The 18941-nt window shown below is 45.6% G+C and overlaps 2 protein-coding genes across 9 annotated transcripts in view; both read right to left on the reverse strand.

Annotated features, from left to right (window-relative positions):
* Nucleotides 1-3302, reverse strand: part of KDM4B (lysine demethylase 4B) — an 85064-nt gene extending 81762 nt beyond the window's left edge. For all 4 annotated transcript variants that reach the window (XM_085517923.1, XM_032441011.2, XM_032441009.2 and 1 more), the window contains exon 1: nt 3172-3302. The gene's annotated coding sequence lies outside the window, so the exon portion shown is untranslated. The remainder of the gene's footprint in view (nt 1-3171) is intronic.
* A 2199-nt stretch (nt 3303-5501) lies between these two features.
* UHRF1 (ubiquitin like with PHD and ring finger domains 1) overlaps nt 5502-18941 on the reverse strand; it is a 30271-nt gene continuing 16831 nt past the window's right edge. Inside the window, exons 1-17 of one of the 5 annotated variants that reach the window (XM_015886211.2) lie at nt 18457-18537; nt 17490-17652; nt 15446-15709; nt 14548-14711; nt 13937-14152; nt 13019-13125; nt 12670-12856; nt 11581-11704; nt 11397-11504; nt 10523-10627; nt 9606-9712; nt 8973-9135; nt 8734-8871; nt 8261-8366; nt 7985-8142; nt 7557-7655; nt 5502-6988 (exon numbers count right to left, since the gene is read on the reverse strand). In XM_015886211.2, the coding sequence (XP_015741697.2) occupies nt 6842-6988; nt 7557-7655; nt 7985-8142; nt 8261-8366; nt 8734-8871; nt 8973-9135; nt 9606-9712; nt 10523-10627; nt 11397-11504; nt 11581-11704; nt 12670-12856; nt 13019-13125; nt 13937-14152; nt 14548-14711; nt 15446-15709; nt 17490-17642 (2346 nt within the window). In that variant the 5' untranslated portion in view covers nt 17643-17652; nt 18457-18537 and the 3' untranslated portion in view covers nt 5502-6841. Of the gene's footprint in view, nt 6989-7556; nt 7656-7984; nt 8143-8247; nt 8367-8733; nt 8872-8972; nt 9136-9605; nt 9713-10522; nt 10628-11396; nt 11505-11580; nt 11705-12669; nt 12857-13018; nt 13126-13936; nt 14153-14547; nt 14712-15445; nt 15710-16216; nt 16375-17489; nt 17653-18456; nt 18538-18941 lie in introns of those variants that run through there. The other 4 variants (XR_014935104.1, XM_085517926.1, XM_015886212.2 and 1 more) reach the window with 4 other exon arrangements.

Below are 18941 nucleotides of genomic sequence, written 5' to 3' on the forward strand. Positions count from 1 at the left end.
CTCTGTGTTTCAAGAAATTCTTCTGAAACAGAAAGGAAGCTAAAGATAAAAAAAAAAATAAAAAATGAAGACTGCAAGCCATCTCTGCCCCGGCTGAGGCATACAAAGACTGAAGATCTTACACAAAATAGCAGAAAGTAGCACACAAGTAGCACAAGGAGACACAAGTGCATCTTCCTGCATCAGCAGCCACTCAGTGAGAGTCTAATGTAGGTTTTAGGGTATAAAACAAAGCAGTTTGCTCAATGAAAACAGAACTACCTTAACAACTAAGCCATGGTAATAAAGGACTATACCCACAAAGTGTGACAAGGATGTACTCGGTCCAAAGAAAGCTAAAAATCTTGCTAAGTAGTGATCAATTTAGTGAAAAACATGGAAAAAGGAAAAAAAAACCTTCATTCCACAATGACTTCATACAGAAAACACCACCACAACGTTAACATCACCAGGCCTCCACACAATGACAGCACTGCTACCGATATTCTGCAACAGCCAGAGGTTTCAGTGTGCCGTCAGCCACAGACCAACCTTTGATTCCTACACAGATGACAAACAATCATTTCAGGCAGCGCCTTGCACAGCCACAGAGCAGCTGATGGCATCCAAATCCACAACGCAAATCCTTTGCTGGCAGTGATATATTCCGCTGTCATCCATCTTTGAAGTTAACAGATGCTATATTACAAGTAACACTGCGTATGGCACAATGAATGGACAGTGACGGGTCCTACACATCCATTTGAACAGCACAGAACACCATAAAGTGTCAAAAGAAATGAAAAATCTCAGTATGTAGCTCTCTATGTTGCCAGGAATAAATTAAAAGATAATAGAAGTTTTTAATTTGTCTAACTGCAGAGAGGTCTTCACACCACGTAGTGCGATGCCCAAGTAAACCTGCAGCAAGTTGGTGCTGTTACTTTTAAGTGTGAACTTTCCTATTCATCGAAACAAAAATGCATCACTTGATAAGCATACAAAGAAATATATGGCCAACGGGCTCACCCAGTGGGGCCGGACTAACTGGTTTTCCCAACCCATAGGAAATGTCTTGATTCCTGTTCCATAAAAACTGCAAGTTCTCTGAAATTGCCCACATGCTTGAGAATTTACAAAGCTCGCTGTCTGCAGATCTCTAAAACAAACCCTTCTGCTTTATCTGTTAAATGGCACAGCCCATTGGATCACTGGAAACAGTTTCCAGCACATTTTGCTCTAACAGCAGCCAAGTTCCAAACACCCAGGAGCAGTCTGGGGTGACGGTCTGACACCAACAGTCAGCACCATCTACAGCAAGCAAATAGATGCGATTCTCCCTGAAAGAGCCTTTTTTTATCAACTTCTCACCAAAAGCTGATGAAACTTCTTACCCGTGTGAAGTCTCAAGTATAAAAATATACGACTTAAATACTTAATATACTCAACACTTCAATGCATGCCAAACTCAGAACAGCAGATCTGCACAAAAACTCTGCTCCTTCACCCACATGTTCTAATCTCCTGCTACAACTAACTCCTGGCATACAGGACCATGGCCATGCTGCTCTCACTAGGTCGGTCGGGGGAATTATCTCCTTTCAGGGAACTAAAAATGAGAATTAACAACACATTACTGAGAATTGGACGAGACATTCCTGCCGATGGAAGTTTCAGTGTATCATCCACAAACAGTTGCTCTGCAGCAAAAAGCCAAGTGTACCACCTACAGACACTGCGCACAGGAGCAACTCCCACCGCTTCTAAGATGGAATGAGCAGATTCCTTCGGGCTCTGCAAAAATCAGCATTCCTGTCTCAATTTTCTCTATTTATTACAGGGGAAGTGGAGAACCAGGATCTCACTGTCACAGGACCAATTCCCCACTTACACTCCAGCTGTCATTTGATGTAATTGCTAAAAGATAACTGTATGTTTTAAACTGTAATCCTAAGAGCCCCAATGATTACAGTGCTGCTAACAGAACAGTAGAGGAAACAAGCATAAACCTCAAAAACAGAGACACCCCTAAGAAAGAAGTGATTTACTGTATATGAAGAGAGAGAGAAAAAAAAAGAAAACACTGTCAGGTTTCCAATGGACAGAGTTTCTGACAATTTGCTTCTTTTGGTTAGAGGAAAGTAATGCTGGGAATGTCTAACTTGCTGTAACACAAAGAGTTATTTATGTTGCCCAGTCAAAAAGATCACCTGGTCACACACCAAAACCCACCACTCCTGGCCTCAGCATTTGGTGTCCCTGAGCAGCACCCACCTCTTCGCAGCTTCCCTTAAGAAGTATAAAGAGCATACATAAAATTGGATCTGATCAGGGGTTTTAACCCTGCAAAACAAATTGGTGTAAAGGAGTTTTGCTACAATATATCCAGTTCCAACACAGCTGCCAATCTTAAGGGACCAGAGCCAAAGGAAAGACTCAGTGCCACCTTCAGATGATTTCAATAGTTTCACCTTTCACTGCGTACATCGCAAAAGAACAGAACCTCGCACACGTTCAACCCATTTCTTAAAGGGAAAATTAAATATACGGCAGCCATGCAGCAAAGGGCCGGTGGAGGTCACCAGCGTGTGACAGCAGCAGAGCGGCCCATCGCGAGAGGGAGGAGGGACCCGAGCGCACTGATGCTGGGAGGGATGGCCGCACACGAACACGGGTGTATTTATATCGAGAGGGGAGAAAGGCGGCTTTTTGGCCACAGAATCGGACAGTCTCTAGAAGTTCAATTAATTATTATAAAGATAAAACAAGCGGCGTAACGCCGCAGCTCTCCGCCGGGCTCCGCACACCGCCCCGCCATCACAGCACGCAGCCATCGGCAGCGCCGGGCTGCGGCCTGAGCCCCGCGGGGACAAAGCAGCGGGGCCGGGAGGCGCGGGCCGGGCCGGGCACAAGGCCGCATCCCGCGGGGCCGGGCCGAAAGGAGGAGGAGGAGGAGGAGGAGGAGAAGGAGGAGGCGCGGCGCCGTCCGGAAGCGAAAGGCAGAGCCGGGCCCGCGACGAGCAGGGGAGGGGCCGGGAGCGGCGAAAGGGCCGGGAACGGAGGGGAAGGGCCGAGGGCCGGAGTGCGGCGCCCCGAGTGGCAGCGCTGAGGCGCGGGGGGCTCCGAGCGCCGCGGGCCCGGGGGCGGAGCCGGAGGCGGCAGAGGAAGGCCCCGCGCGGCGGGCGGCGGTACCTGAGCCGCGGGCTGTCCCCTCGGAGGCGGCGGCGGCCCCCAGCTGCCGTCAGCACAGCGCCCGAGCGGCCCGGCGACGGGCAGAGCGGAAGGGGGGCGGCAAGAGAGCGCCTCGCTCCGGGCCAGCACCTGCCGCCCGCCTCCTCGCCACGCGCATTGGGCGAAGCCGGCGCCACCTTCGCACCGACTGGGCGAGGCGTCGCTGAGCGACGGCTCCGACGGCCCGTGGAGTTGCCGGGCAGCGAACAACAAGGGCAGCGCGAGCGGCGATTGGCGGAGAGCTCCGACGGACGGCCCGCCCACCAACGGGATGATCGGCCCGCGGCTTTCCCGTCGCTCAGAGGCTTCCCGCCAATAAAAAGCGGCAACGGGAAGACGGTGTCCCACCCCCAGCTGCCATTGGGTGAAAGAGGGCAAAGGCGGCCGCCAATAGGCGGAAGGGGCTGCCGGTCAGCACGCCGCGGGCCTGCGCTCCGGCGGGGGCGAGGGGCGGCGAGTACGTGAGGAGCCGCACAGCAGCGCGGGGTGGGGGGGCGCTGCGGTCGCCCTGCGCCAATGGGGCGGAGGACGGGGAGGGACCGCCCCCCCCCCCCGCGGCCTGTGCTGCCCCAGGAGGTGCTGCCCCCAGCGCTCTGCCGGCGAGGTGGGTTCGCCGTGAGCTCAGGACCTGCTGCAGTCTCCGTTCAAGCTCCTCCCTGGAGCTGCTGTCAGGCAATAGTCAGGAGTAACGCCTCTGTAGTGCTGAGGTGTTAGAAACAGCAAACGTTGCGTTTCGAGGTAGTCCCAGCTGCACAGATGGCAGCAGAGGTGGAGGCTCTGGGCACTCACCTGCACGCACCTGTTGGGCCACAAAGGAGGTGCTTGGGAAGAGCCGTGGCTGTGCTCCACGTGCTCACTGAAGCTGAACAGCAGAACCCGAGGGCTCAAACATGGGGAAGGGAAAGGACACAGTGAGATCAGCTCCTCAGCTGGAGCCCCTGACAGGTTTTAGGTTCCCCATCCCACATAAGCTAGACCTGTAGCAAGCATTTAACCATTACTACTCACGCTGTACCTCTTCCCAGTTAGTTAGTTCCTTTCCTTGGGCATTAACAACACTTCCAATTTCCCAGGCATCCACCAGTGCAGTTCAGACGGGCTCCAACCAGCAGCTAAACTGCTCTTCTGTCCATCTGCTGCAGGTGCTACAGGCTGGGGTGAGTCCCTGCAGTGTGCACCTGCACAACACCGAGCACCTCCTGCAACCACCTGCACACAGAGCTCTTCTCCAACCGGCAGCAGGATGAAGCATTGGGCAGATTTTAATTCATGGTCAATTAAACCATGCAGACCACAGACTCTGTACCACTACTGGGAAGGGGTGGGAATCCACTAAACCAAAGGTCCTGATGCTGTTCTTTCAGCACGGCTTTTCTTGCATCCTATTTCTTTATCTGTAAAACAGTTACTTTACCAAATCACACACTAGATTTTTACTCTAGGATTTCAGAACACCAATATACACAAGTTTGTACAGGAAATGAAGCATCATCCTGCTAACAAACACTCCAAAAGAACACAAAGCAAGTCTCATCCAGAGCCACACACCATCTTATCTTATAGCCGAGCCATCTTCCTACTGGAGCTCTGTTTTGAGATCTGCAAGCCTAAATTACAAAGCATCTAATTTGCAGAATTATCCTAATTGATGCTAAATAAACAAAAACTCAAGTACAACTGAAACCTATGCAGAAGAACAATCTGTTTTCTAAAATCCAAATAATCACAAGAAACAATATGTAAAGGGACTCAAATAGATTCCACTTCCTGAATTTTCCCACCCAATTCTTCAACATGATATAGACTAAAAAGTAGAACATTTTCATTAGAAACTAAAGACCTGCAATTGAAATCTTAACACTAACCTTAAAATAAACTTAAATAGGGCAACTAAAAAACATTTGAAAGCCAAAGCTGTGAAGTTATGCAACATCTTAAATGCCTCTTTTTTTCCCATTTATTTTAGCTGCATTTAAGTAGTAAAAGACAGCTTGTGTTATTTTTCCCATTTGGGTTTTAGTCTAACAAAACTGAACCCCCTAAAAGCTGAAGAGATGCTGTTTTAGTTGAATAGGCCATACTGCCTTTCTCCAGTGCCGACTATAAAATACTTTGAGTATAAAAATATCAAAGGAGTTTTCCATAATTTTTTTATAGTGAAAAACAGTAGGCATTAAAAATGTAATAATTAAAATAGGCTTAGGAGTGATGAAAGAAGAATACATAAGTCCTGCGCAAGCAATTAGGCCTGGAAACCTGCTTCAGGGTGTTAAAGGAGAAAAGCCAATACCTTCATCTGAAAAGATATTTATTTTGAGGACTTAAATTTGCACATTGTACAAAAATTAACAAATTCAGCAAAAAACCTATAAAACATTTTTCTCTACCATAATAACATTATAATTTTAAAAGAGTAAGAGTTAAGAAAAACAAAACCAGGCACGTTTGTTCCAGTCTGTCTGCAGTCAAATGTGATTAAAAACATCTCTGTCCTGTTGAGGTATTAAACTGCAAACTTCGGTTATGTTAGAAAAAGACAATCCATTCACAAAAGCCTTCTTGGTGTCATATACAATAACCAAAATGTTTCCAAAAGTCAAAATTAATTATTCTCCATTTCTAGGTAAAAATGCAGTGGGGAAAAAATAATATATATATATATATATGTATATAAATTCACGTTACCATCACACACCTAGCATTAGGAGGAAACCTGACAGTTTGCAAATCCATGCTAATCATATACAGTAACAGCGTTATATTTTACTCAAAGAACAAAATCCGGTCGGCAGGTTTAAACAATTCAGTGCTTATGAAAACAAGATTCAGGGCCCAGTCTTTCCAAAAAAAGAAAAAAAGGCACTTAAGAATGGCTTTACTATATTCCATAATGGCATTTCAGGACAGAAGACAGCACCTGGCTGAACAAATAGCTCCCTAATAAGAAGTCCAGCTGAGGTAGTACTTCATATTGCTCTAACTACTTGACTATAAAGCCAGCAGTTTGTTTGTTTGTTTGGACATACAAAGTTAGCAGGAAATGGTTTTGATAAGTTTGTCAAAGGTATAAAAGCAGTTATTGAAGAAATAACAAACACCCACTTGTGTTAGAAAAACAGAAGTTGTAAGCCAGGAACCATCTTATACAAACTGAGCACCAAGATGCTGCTGAAGTGATACACAAATCTACTTTTATGGCCAAATTCCAAATGTTGAAGATTGTTCTAGCAACCAAGCCATTGTTTGGAATAAAACAAAAACAAAAAGGTGGGGAGAAGGGACAGAGAAAGCAGAGAAACTTTCACAATTGTCAGCAGCCTTACCGGAAGCACTTTGTAAATCCCCATTCAAAAAATGTATAGTAAACTGTGCTGGTGGATGGCAGTTTTGAGAGGGGAAAAATTGTACAATGTTCAATATTTAGAACAAAAGCCATCAGCATACGGGAAGATCGCTTTTTCTGTTGGGTTTTTTTGTGGTTTTTTTTTTAAGAAATAGGTTGTGTTTTTTGTTGTTTTTTAAGGGTCTTGGAGAACACCAACTACTTTTCTTTTTTCCTTTTCTTAAGTTAAGCCCAGGTAAAATCCATTAATAAGTTTGAACAAAAGAAAATTAGAAGTGCTTTACAAAATCACCGTCCATTGCCATATCCAGGGAAGAGCTGAGTTAGAATGGTCTGCAGTGTTTCATTCACTCGCATGCTATAGTTTTTGCCAAGATCGTAGCGGCAGGCTGGACAGCTGTACACATCAGCTTTGAAGGATCTATCCAAACAATCCTGGTGAAGGATGAATAAATAAATTGGTTAAGAATAGAAAGATCAGCTTATTCTACACAGCCCCCCTTGGAAGCTGAGGTTCCTTCTACATCCTAGTCCACTTAGGTATTTGACAAGAGCTGAGAAAGGCCCAAAGTGCTGCCAGGCTGGTTATAGGAAAGAAAACTTCCTTCATTACAACCAATAGTACATGTTCTTCAGAGCGCATTTGTCGTGGATGCATTGGTTAAGTGCATGGTAGAGGCATTAAAGACCACTGTAGCTTCCATAAGAACAGCTCACGTCACCCCTCAAAGGAAAAACAGACTAAAAACCCATATGCCTTGTAACACCGTTTTGTCCAGTGCCACCTAGCAGCATTACTGAATCCACAGTATGGTAGCAATGCAGCAGTGGAGCTTTCCTTAAAGCATAAACTCTTCTGTGCCAAAGAACTATTATCAAATCAAGTTTTCACACATATACCTGAATCCCGCTAAAATATTGAGTCATAACAAAACCTGACCACAAAACTAGTCAGTTCAAGGTTTGTTGGCTACTTAACAAGAGAGTTTCATCAACTGCTCACCTTGCACACATTATGTTGGCATACAGTTGTGACTGGCCGAAACACAACCTCTTGGCAGCAAATACACAAGAAAGCCTCTTCAACTTTATTTAGAAATTTCTGTAAAGAAAACATCTGATCAATTTATTGTATTATAAAAGATAAAACCAAAAGGAAAAAAAAAAAAAATGAAATGCAGAACATTACTTTAAACATAGATAATTTTTCTATAAAGCTCAATACAGAAAAGAAATCAGATTAGCAAGTTCCTATCCCTCCTACTGGTCTCAAATACCAGTAAGAAGCAGTGCTTCACAGGTATGCTGTGGATGCCCACAATAAAAAACAAATACTAACAATCTGAGGCTATTTCTGTGCAAAGCCAAGAAATTTATATCTAGGGATAAGTTAATTGTCACTTTATTTCAGGAATGACAAGCATGATTTACCGGTCCATCTTTGAGAGCATCCAGTACTTCATTCCACAGTTTTTCATTGGCTTCATCACTTCTTATAAGAGATTTTTGCTGAGATGTTAATTTGTATGGCTCAACTTTTGTTTTTTTCGGAGTCCCTGCAGGAGAGTTAATGACTTTTTCCTCTGCACCTGAAAGAAAACAGAATGACTTAAAACAAAAAAGCCCAAAGAAATTAAACAAAAAAGATTAAGTAAAATGCACAAAGACCTACAGGGCTTTCTACATTCACTTGCCTACTTCACAAACCTGCTGATTTCCTTTTCCTCTTTCCTTTCCCTGGAGTATCAAACTCATCATCTCCATTATTTTCTTTATCTTTGTTTGCAACGGATTCCAAATACCCTTCAGGATACTGTAAAACAAAACCAAAAAGCATCCAATGTAAATATGCCAATTCATAGACTTACAGACTATCACAGGTTGGAAAGGTAAGCCCTGGAGCAGCTCTCACAATAACGGATCATTGTTCTCCCAAAGTGCTAGGCTGTAAAAATTCAGTAAAAGAAATTTAGTTTTGTCCATTTAACCTCCTGAAGTTAAGAAGGAAAACAACCCACAGGACTGAAAGCACCTCTATTCCCCTCAGTCTAAAATGGGCTCTCTTGATTCTTAAGATTTTTACATTCTTCTTAGATTATCCTCAACATGTAATAGGAAAAGACCTGCTATTCTTCAAGTTCATTGTCCAAGGGAACCACAGTGAAGTTCCAGAAGCATACCTGCATTGTTAGGCCAAGCTTCTTCATCCTGTCCTTTCCTTCTTTGGTCCAAGGAGCAGGTTCTTCATCATCTCTCCTAAGCAAGTAACGCCATACTAGGAATCCAGATTTCCCTGTCTCAGGCCAGTATTTCACAACCTTAAAAAAAAGCCACATTCAAATCTACCTGACATTATAAAAACTTATTTGCCACAAGCAAATTCTCTTTTCTTAAATCAGTAGATTGAAATCCTACTTACCTTATATATGCCATCATATCTGTTCCCTTCTTCAGGAGCATATTTGCTGTGTTTGCCTCCTTTTACATTCCTCACCACTCGGACTGGCTTTCCGGCTCTCCAGTCCTTAGCTTCAGCTCCATTCTTGTCATTGATGGGAGCACTGCAGTTTAGGGCCAAAGCTCTGTAAGAGAAAGTCCATTCAAGTTAGGGTATTTACCAGAAAGAACTCTTCAGAGTCAAAGAGGAAGGATAAAGCAAAGCAGAACTTTCATGTAATTGAACTACTACTAAGAAGAGTTCAAGAGATTTACTCAGTACTGCATTGATATAGTCAGGTGCCATTACTCCAAAGAGGAGCAGTATGTCACTGTGCTGAACCTTAGCTTGGCTTACCAAAAAGACATTTATGCTATTTTACTATTCTGTTCGTTACATTTGAGCCAATATTGAACGTGAGACAACTATCATTTATAACTGTATTTCATTTACAGTATACTCTAAAAAACATTTCCCTTGTACAGCTGATCTGCAGCCTACAGAAGTGGTTTTTGCACTTAGCCAGTTTCATTTGATTACAAATATTATAAACAAACACTCAAGTTGACAGTTTGCTAGCTTCTAGATTAGAAATTAAATGCAAATGTTGCCAACCTGTTCATATTGGTGAGTTTTTGATCACAAGACTGTTCTGCTGTACGTTTGTTTCCAGAAAGATCACGACCTCCGCTCCCTGTATATGTGAAGGAATTCCCGTGATCCTGAAATGCATATGGATTGTTTCAACATATTCACAAGAGTAATTCAATATAAGAAGAAAAAGTCTTTTAAACAGGTAGCTATAACAGTGCATTCTGGAAAGAAAAAAAAGGAAAGATAATTCCTGCATTTAAGTGTGGTTCCCTCTTGAGAAAAGCGGAAGAAAAATCAGGGTTGGAACTGCTGTCTCATCACACACCTTAAAAGTCCAAAGAGGCCTCTGCCAAGAGAGCAGCACAGCACTTGCACAGAACCTGAGTGGAAGTGCATGGCATGTTCTAGATAAAAGCTTGTTTAATTTGTGTATTGGTACTCACACTGCTACATGAATTAAGACTCAAAACAACAAATGAGAAGCATTCTGCATTCAAAGGTGTTTTGCACGAGGTTTAGATGGGCATTCAGGGGAAGGATTCAGGGGGTAGTACTATACTGATGAACTGTAAGATATGTTGATATGCAGTACAGGCTGGCGAAGCCTGATAAGGATTACATTTGGCTAGCTGAACAAGCAGATACATTCAGCAGTAGCATTTCTGTCCCTGATTTTGTTCTAGATCTTGCGATACATACAGAATCTGATGAGACCCAGAAAATGCAGCTAAGGACTCTTGAATTAAAAGCTGACATATGGATGTTAAACTTAATTCAGGTGATCTTCCTGGATTGGAGCATTCCTTCACCTGTTTTACTCTAAATAACTTAAATATCATCAGGATGGAGAAACATCTGAGAGAGAATGTATGATGTAATTATGGCCACAGTTGCCAGTTAGTTTGATTCTCAGACATAAGTAATGAAGATTCACTTACTACATCATCTTCATAGCCTCCTGCCAGAACTAAGGAATAAGCACCATCATTACTTCTGCCGTGTATCCCAGCCACATGGGGCCTGTGAACACCAGATTCGCTCACCTGGAAAACGAAATTAAATAAAACAAAAAAACCCACAATCCATAAGTGTGATAGGCAACTGCTATCAACAAACCACAAGCAACACGATCACACATTGGTCTTGGAACTAAAATGTAGTATTACTTCACATTTGTTTTGCTTATATTCCAGACAACGTCTTCACCACCACCCTCCCAAAAATGTCCAGATAAAACCAAGAAAAATGTTTTTAGAAACAGAGCAATGGTGTATTCCAGTAATTGAGCATGAAGATATTTTTCACAATCTGAATTTAGAAATGTTTTTTTCAACCTAGATTGATTACTGAAAAGTCCAGGAATCTTATAGTGAGGTAGGTACTAAAACAGATAAGGGTAATGGTCTTTAAAGATTTGCAATGGCAGCATTCACATTCCATTTGAAAAACAAAGTCTGAATAGCTCACAGCTTTCTTTCTACCCTTTTTAACAGGACAATAAAGCTGCTGAATATATCCAGATTCTTAAGAGAGACTTAACAGCAGAAGAAGGGGGAGATAATACACACCTCCAAGGCAAAAATCTGGAAATAAACACATTTGGTTCGGATTTTAAGTCATCAAAAAAAGACCCACAGCCTGGACAATGCAACATTAGCTGTAGAACACTTGATACAAATCCACAAATCCGTTGTGCACTTGCATATCCAGTGACATACACTTTTAATATTAACCATTTCAGGTTTCACATGTAAGAGATGGATCATCCCCAGTTTTCTCTACAGTGGAAGAGACCAGGATTCAGCTTCATACCTGAACTCTGAACTTCCACATGGTGCCAACTGGGATACCAGGAATTGGTCCATAGTGGTTAGAGGGTACAATGGTACATTCCTTTGTGCGACCAACACATGCCATACCCTATTCAGAAGGGAGACCAGTTAGCCAAGGATTACAAGAAACACACCAACATTATTCTTCAAAAATAAAAGCTGACCTTGCCCCAGTCTCTCTGTGATGATGAGTTAGCAGATGCCATCTTTTGCTTCTTTTTACTTTCTTTTAATTTCTCTCCTGCCAGAACCACTTCACTTGCATCATTTCGACATTCAGGGCAATACCTGAAGTCACAAACCAAAGAAAATTAACAGGCAGCAGAGCTTAAAAGAGAATGTTCTCAAAAATAGTTCTAATGTTACAGTTTCCCCATATGAACACAGATAGGACACTGAAGTAACTCCCCAGACACAAATTAGATCTGCATTAACTACTGGACTTGTACCATCTTCTAAAACATTGCACCTGTCAAGAAATCATCAGTACCATAGAAATCATTGCATCTTGTTTCAGCGTATTAGACATGAAATAAAACCATATACTTTCCCATATGAGGGCTGCTCCAAAGTAATGCCTCCTGTCTTATGATGTTGGCCCACAACTGGGCGGGTGGCGGTGGGATGGCAAGAGAGGTGGAACCTTCTTCCCACCAATATCCCCTTACATTTTGTTGCCATGCGACAGATGGCAGCAGAGGAGCAGCATGACAAAATGGTGTCTGACATGGAAGTGCAAAGAAAAGGGGTGGAACTCAGTTTCACTGTGTACAGAGAACTGCATCCATTGATAATCATCAGTGCTTGCTAAATGTACAAAAATGCACAGCTAATGGAGGTGACTGGGTTTAGGAACAGTTTTTTGTGGCCTAGAACTTGCTCTACCAAATAGTGTTACTGTGCTTTTAGTAGTTGTCGTAGCTTCCATGGAAATAAATAGGAGGAATTACTTTATGAGGTATTTCTATTTTTCTTTGAGGAAATGTATGTCCCAAAGCTAGCAAAAAGAAGTCTGAAAGCCACTGGCTTACTGTCCTAAAAAAAAAAACACTCACCGAACTGATTTTCAAGAGAAGCCATGAAATTTCCTAACAAAATAAAAATAAAGAGCCCAGCACACACAGAACACCCATAACAGCAGCACACCTCTTCAGCTCTCACAGTCACAGTATGGCCACCTAACATGAAGCCCAAGTCCTCACTACTCAGTCTGGATGGCAACCACGATACCACACAGCATCATTAAAACTTACCAGTCCTCATCATCTGGTATTGCACTAAGGGGAGGGTTGAGGCAGTAGATGTGGAAAGCCATATCACACTCATCACACATGAGCTGTTTATCAGGATCTTGTTTACCCCCGCAGATATGGCAAGCGCAGATCCTGCAGGTTTTGTCTGGGTTGTCCTTACAAGCTTTACACACGGGTCCACTTTGTCCTGTTAGCAAAAAGAAACAACACTCCAGGAAGTGTAAAGATACGTTATGAATGGTCAGAGGAGTCACAGCTTCAAGTGTTTTAAGATTCTGATGCTCAAAGATTATTAAGAGAACATCACAAGTTAAGACAACAGTACATGCAAGAAAAATGCAACACTCACGTTTTATTGGTCTGGCACTAATTGGACAAACACTGCCTGGTTCTTCAATTTTATAAATGTCATCCACAAATATAATTCTGCAGTCATTCAAAGAATCACCAGCCTCCCTGCAAGAAGTTGATAAAAGTCAAAGATCAGAAAGTATCCTACAGCATGAATTCACAGCTGCACATGCATTGGTAATGTAAACTGATCTGATATTAGTCCTGCATCTCGAGATACCTGCTGTAGCATCATGGACAGCAGTATGATAGCATCACCACTGAACACCTTCCACGTAACTGAAGTGTGCTCCTTTTTACTTCATTGAAAATTTAGGTACCCATAGAGTTCAAACTATCATTGAAATATTTTTCATTGAGAACAACCAGAGTAATTCCTCTACTCGTTTATAAAGTCAAAATAACTATGCTGAGAGGAAGAAGGAATGTTCAGGCAACCCTGTGAAAATCTGCTTTTACCATATGACACATAAGTTGAGAGTCCTTTATATGTACGTGTTGGAAAGGAATTGAAGGTTATTCTCCTTATAAAGTGAAGGCTTATGCTACATTTTCATATGTAGCACAAAACATTACCCTGAAGTTTCTGTTAAACCATAACCGTTAATGTTAACTGTTAACTCCTAGCAAATGTGGGGCTTTTTCTCCCAACAGTATGTGAATCCACAGATCAGTATGTCCTGCAATTCCCTGCAGAGCTCAATTCCTCCAGCTTAACTCAATCATCCCAAAAGACAGTTCAGCTTCCCATCTCTCCTCAGCACTTCTGTTGCTAATTTTTTGTTTGTTTGTTTGTTTTCTCCAGGATTTGTTTGCTTTTTTTTTTTTTTTTTTTTGCAGTCACTCAGACCTCATGGAAGCTTAAGTAGAACTGGAGAGTTCCATTTATCCCACATTTCTATTCTGAATCACTTACCCAAGTAGTATCTTTGCATTTATCTCCCTGATCAGTTTTGTTTCCCTTTTCTGCAGGATCTCCGCATCATACCAAAAACCTCTCTCTGTCGGCTCATCAGGATTGTAGTTGACCATCACCACCTGTCCTACTTCCAGCTGATGCCACTTCAAGATAGTCCGCGCACGAGACCGCACATCATTTGAACTCAGTTCCACAACTCCATTCTCTGGATAACTTGAGGCAGAAGGCAGACATGGAAGGACATCAAAGGAAAGTGAGATTCACCATCACAATTTATTTGCAATATATTTTATCTAGATGAGCTGATTTAAGAATTGATGCTACATAACAAACTGGGAAGAACAAAATCTCCTCCCACACAGTCATAGCTAGAAACAGCAGCCTAACTTAATTAGTATTGCAACCTATTCAAAACTTGGGTAATAGCATTCCCTATCTCTAAAAACATGATTCCAGTCCATACATTTTGTCTTACGGTTAATGTGGATAAATCATATGATTACTATGTTAGCCCAGTTCTGTTCTACATTGGGGATCTCTACAATCAAATTCCACACTGACATCACAATCCAAATGAATTTACTAGCCAAGAAATCAACAAAACTCACTCTTCATATTTCACATGATATATTACATCTTCTTCAGGAATGGTTGCCTGCTGATCAGCAACTGCACAACTCCCATTTGCAGCTTTTCTTCTGGTTACATTTACAACCTGGGCTTCAAACCATGCTCCCATATTCATATCACGAGCATCAACCAAGTCATTGATCTACATAAAGCAAAGTATACAGCTCACCAAAATGCATTTCCAAAGTAAGCATTGATTTTCCACTCTACTTGAAGATTTAACCATCTGTAGCTAACTACAGTCACAATATTTAACCAATAAAACTAAAGATCTTCTTTACCTTCCTGTTCCCAACATGCATCCCCCTACAGTCTCCTCAGATTGAACCTGTAAGGCTAAAAATCCATTGTACACCAGCACGTGTATAAATAGCCTCGTGATCCAATACAAACCATTACTAATTAACCTACAACAGGCTTTCAGAATTGCCTAGCTTAAAATCTGACAAAGAGAAAACTAGATCTGCAATAAAAGCCAGTGAAACAGAAGTAAAATGATTCTGAACAGCTGGTCAAGATTTCCTTTTGTTCATTCGGGGTAGTTTCAGCTTTGACAAATGCAACAACTGCAAGCAAAAAAAAACAAAACAAAACAAAAAAAAAACTACTGGGAAAAAAAAATTAGAACAAGCACTTGCAATGAGTTGCTTTTTTTTTCTTAAACACATATTGTAATTTTAATTAAAAGGATAATGAAAAATAATTATTTTAACCCAAAACACGTTGCTTTTAATTAGTTGGTGGGTTGATTGGTATTTTTTGTTGCAAAGTTAAAAACAATTGTATCATGAAAGATTTCCCAAAGCTCTCAAGTACAGCAAAACTCTTCCCCTCCCAAAGCACAGCTCTAACAACGCTCGTTCTTCACTGACTCACCTTATAGAGGCCAAATCCTGGGTCAGCCCAGTCAGACTGTGCCGCTGTGCTGGGCTGCCCCTCCAGGTCCATGGCACCTTCTCCATTGTGAGAGCTTTTGTCGGATTCACTTTGACCCGAGCCACAGCCAGAGTCGGTGTCAGAAAGCTCCGAATCCTTCTCCTTACTCACAGCAGGAAGCACTGCTGGGCTTTGTCTGACCAAGAGCTGAACAATATCATTCAGTCCAACGTTATAATCAAAAAGGGAGTGACCATCCTCCATCTGCAGGGAAAGCATCAATATCATCTGGTTATTGAATTCAATGGAGATTTTCCAATTCAAAACTATCCATGGAGTTGCAACTGTCTCCATGAGTCAAAGTTTCTCAAAGACCATTTAACAACTGGGGACCTGGCAGTTCTTCAGCAGCACAATGGTAACAGATTGTTACTCTGTTTTCTCCATTCTCCAACAGAACCAAAGGCAAGGCTTCCACACTGCGATAGGCTTCTGCCCAGATTAAACCTCTGTGTTCTATAGAACCTGGAAAAGTGACTACTACATTCCTTAGAAACATAACAGAAAAGAACTCAATAGAAGCACAGATTCACTGTTTCCTATCAAAACGTAAAGATTATTCTACATTATCTGGGAACTCCGACATGAATTCCTTAATTCAGCCACATCCCATAGTACAAATATTAATACAAAGTAGTCTTTACATTCTGATTGTGTACACTCCAGATTATTGCTAGAACCTCTCTCTGAAGTGCAGCTTTAAGTACAGACCAAGGAACGTGCTTTCTTCCAGAGGATTCGCTTCAACTTGGAACTGTCCATCCACTTCTAAGCATAGCAGGGCACGTCTTGGTTTCACACCCTCTATAATTTTAAGGGTATATTTTGCAAGCGTGGCATTGTATGGAGTCAAATAAATATTCCGCTCTTAGAAAAAGAGAGGCACAGAGGGCAGGTGGGGCTCTCTCTGCCATTTAAACACTGCACTTGGGGCTACGGCACAGTCAGAAGCTGAAACAAAAGCTTCGCCGCATAGTTAAGGTCTGACTAAGAAATTATACAGGAAATGATCATCCCCTCCAACCCAAACCACCAGAAGCTGCGATTCAAGAGCTTTGTTCTCTATCAGCGGGAAACAGAGCAAAGCCACAAATATTCACACTTTACAGGAATCGCTATGATAACTCAATTCTGATTTATGGCACTGGATGGTTACAAGACAATCCCTGGAAATCGGAGCGCGCAGGAAGTGAGAGCTCTGGGCAGGATCTGGTAGAGACAAAGCCTCACTGCCAGGCATACGAATGAACCAAAAGCGCGCCGTTTCTTCTAAAAACCAACAGCGTGGCGCTGCTCACAGCCACGAGGCAGCAGGTGCAGAACACGGAGCAGCACCGAGCAGCACCGCCGTGCCGAACCACAGCGGGTCGAAGTGCTTCTGGTGGAGGCGGCGCACACCTCAGCATCGGGGGCACCTTTTTAAACTAACGCGTGTTTTCCTGACTTCCTGAAACACGACCATTTCTAACGATCCCAAAATCAGACAAAGCACTGATGGGCGAAGCGGAGAAGGAAGACTGAAGGCGGTGGGACCACGCACTGTCAATGGTTCTGTCCGCAAACAACAACGTGCGCAGAACGAAGGCTGCAGGATGGCGCACAGCGGAACTTCGTGGAGCAGCACAGGGTGGACTCCGAGCGATCGGCGTCGATCCGGCACCGCGGAGCAGCACCGCGCTGTCAGCGTCCCGCAGCCTCACGGGGAGCGACCGCTGCGCGCCCGGCGCGCCCAGGGGCTGCCAGCACCGCGACTGCGGTCAGCACGGGCTCCTCACAGCCCGAACTGGACGGAGGGAACAGGGGAGGAGGGGGGAATGGCCGGCAAAGCCCAACGCTGCCCAATGCTGCCCATTGCCGCCCAATGCTGCCCCGGCTCCACCCCCACCCCCACCTCGTACCGCTCCCGGGCATCCCGCCCGTCCTGTGCCGGTCGGCTCCGCACGGTGTCACCGCCCGCGGCCGCGCTCCACCCCCCGGCCCGTACCTGTTTGCCGCGGTAGAAGAGGCGCTGCCGGTGGGGCTCGATGCCGAACACCTCATGGATCCGCAGGCGCAGCCCCTCCACCTTGGTGAGCTTGGAGAGCGAGTCCACACGGTGGGTCTCCCTCCCGTCCATGGTTCGCACCTGGATCCACATGTTGCCGGCCCTTACGGGAGCAGCGCGGGGTCACAGCTCGGCCCGGCAGCCCCCCCCCGACCGCTGAGGCCGCGCTCAACCCGCCGCCAGCCCGGCCCCGGCCGGCCCGCCCTCCTGCTGCCCCCGCGCCATTGGCCGCCGGCCCGGCCGGTCCCGGCGCGGATTGGCTGCCGGTGCCTTCGTCCCGCCCCCTCCCCCGCCGCGCCTAACGGCCCAGCTCCCGGCCGGGCCCCACCGCGCCTTTTGCGGGCGGCCGCCGCGCGCCAACTGTATCTCGCGCCACAATTGAAACGCTCTCTCAGTTCTCGCGAGAGCCTCCCCCGCAAACCTCGCGAGACTATGCAAATAAGAGCGAATCAGGGCCCGGGGCAGAGCGGAGCCGTAAGTTCTTAAAGCGGCCGCCGCGGCCCAACCGCGCGGTACCGCGGCCGCGTCCATCCCACGGCCGAGCCCGGAAGGCGCCGCGGGCAGCGCTGCCCCAGGAAAAAATAAATTAAACACAAAAAAAGGGAGCGCTGAGCGGCCCCCACCGCCCCGACACACGGCAGCCGTCAGCCCCGACAGCCGACAACGCCCCGCCGCACAGCCCCGTTCCGAGGGCACGGAGCGCAGCCCCACAGCTCCGCGCTACGCACGGCGCCCGCGAGCAGAGCCGTGCCCCAGCCCCAGTCCCCACGAGCTCTCGGAGCTGTCACCAACGCGCGAGCCGCCGCTCGCAGCGGACACAGCGCGAGAGCGAATCCTCGCCGCCGCCGCCACCCCCTTCCCAGTGCGGCCGCAGCCCCATCGGCGGGTCTGGGGCAGCGGGACTCACCGCCGTAGCTCCGCGGTGCTGAAGGCCGCTGCTGCGCTGCGCCCCGCGGCCGCCGCCCGCGCTCTCCGTCCCTCCCCGGGCTTTGGAGTTTGGCGCGGAAAAGCCCCGTGCGCGGCGGGCGGCCGCCCATTGGTCGCCGCTGGCGGGAAGGAGCGAGAGGGGTGGGGCCGCCATCGCCGCCCGGGAGCCCGGAGCCGCGGGGGGCTCCGGCGGGAAAGTGGCGCTGCTGGGGGGCGAAGGGGCGGCGGGGCCGAGTCGGGAGAAGCGCACGGCGGGCAGCGCTAATCGTCCCGTAAAGTAAAACCGGGAGCGCGACCGTCCTACTGACGGGTCCACAAAGCCAAAGTCTCGTCCCTTCGTTCCCCTCTGGCCGCCATAACTCCAAGCCCGCCAACACCATCCGGTGTCCGCTATGCAGCGCGCGCTTCCGGGCAGCTTGAGGGACCACCGTGGTGGGGAGAGGCCTCTGGGGACCCCCGGCACCA

Source organism: Coturnix japonica, chromosome 16 (assembly GCF_054131305.1).
Source record: "Coturnix japonica strain WE chromosome 16, WE-NBRP24, whole genome shotgun sequence".
NCBI classification, from domain to species: domain Eukaryota; kingdom Metazoa; phylum Chordata; class Aves; order Galliformes; family Phasianidae; genus Coturnix; species Coturnix japonica.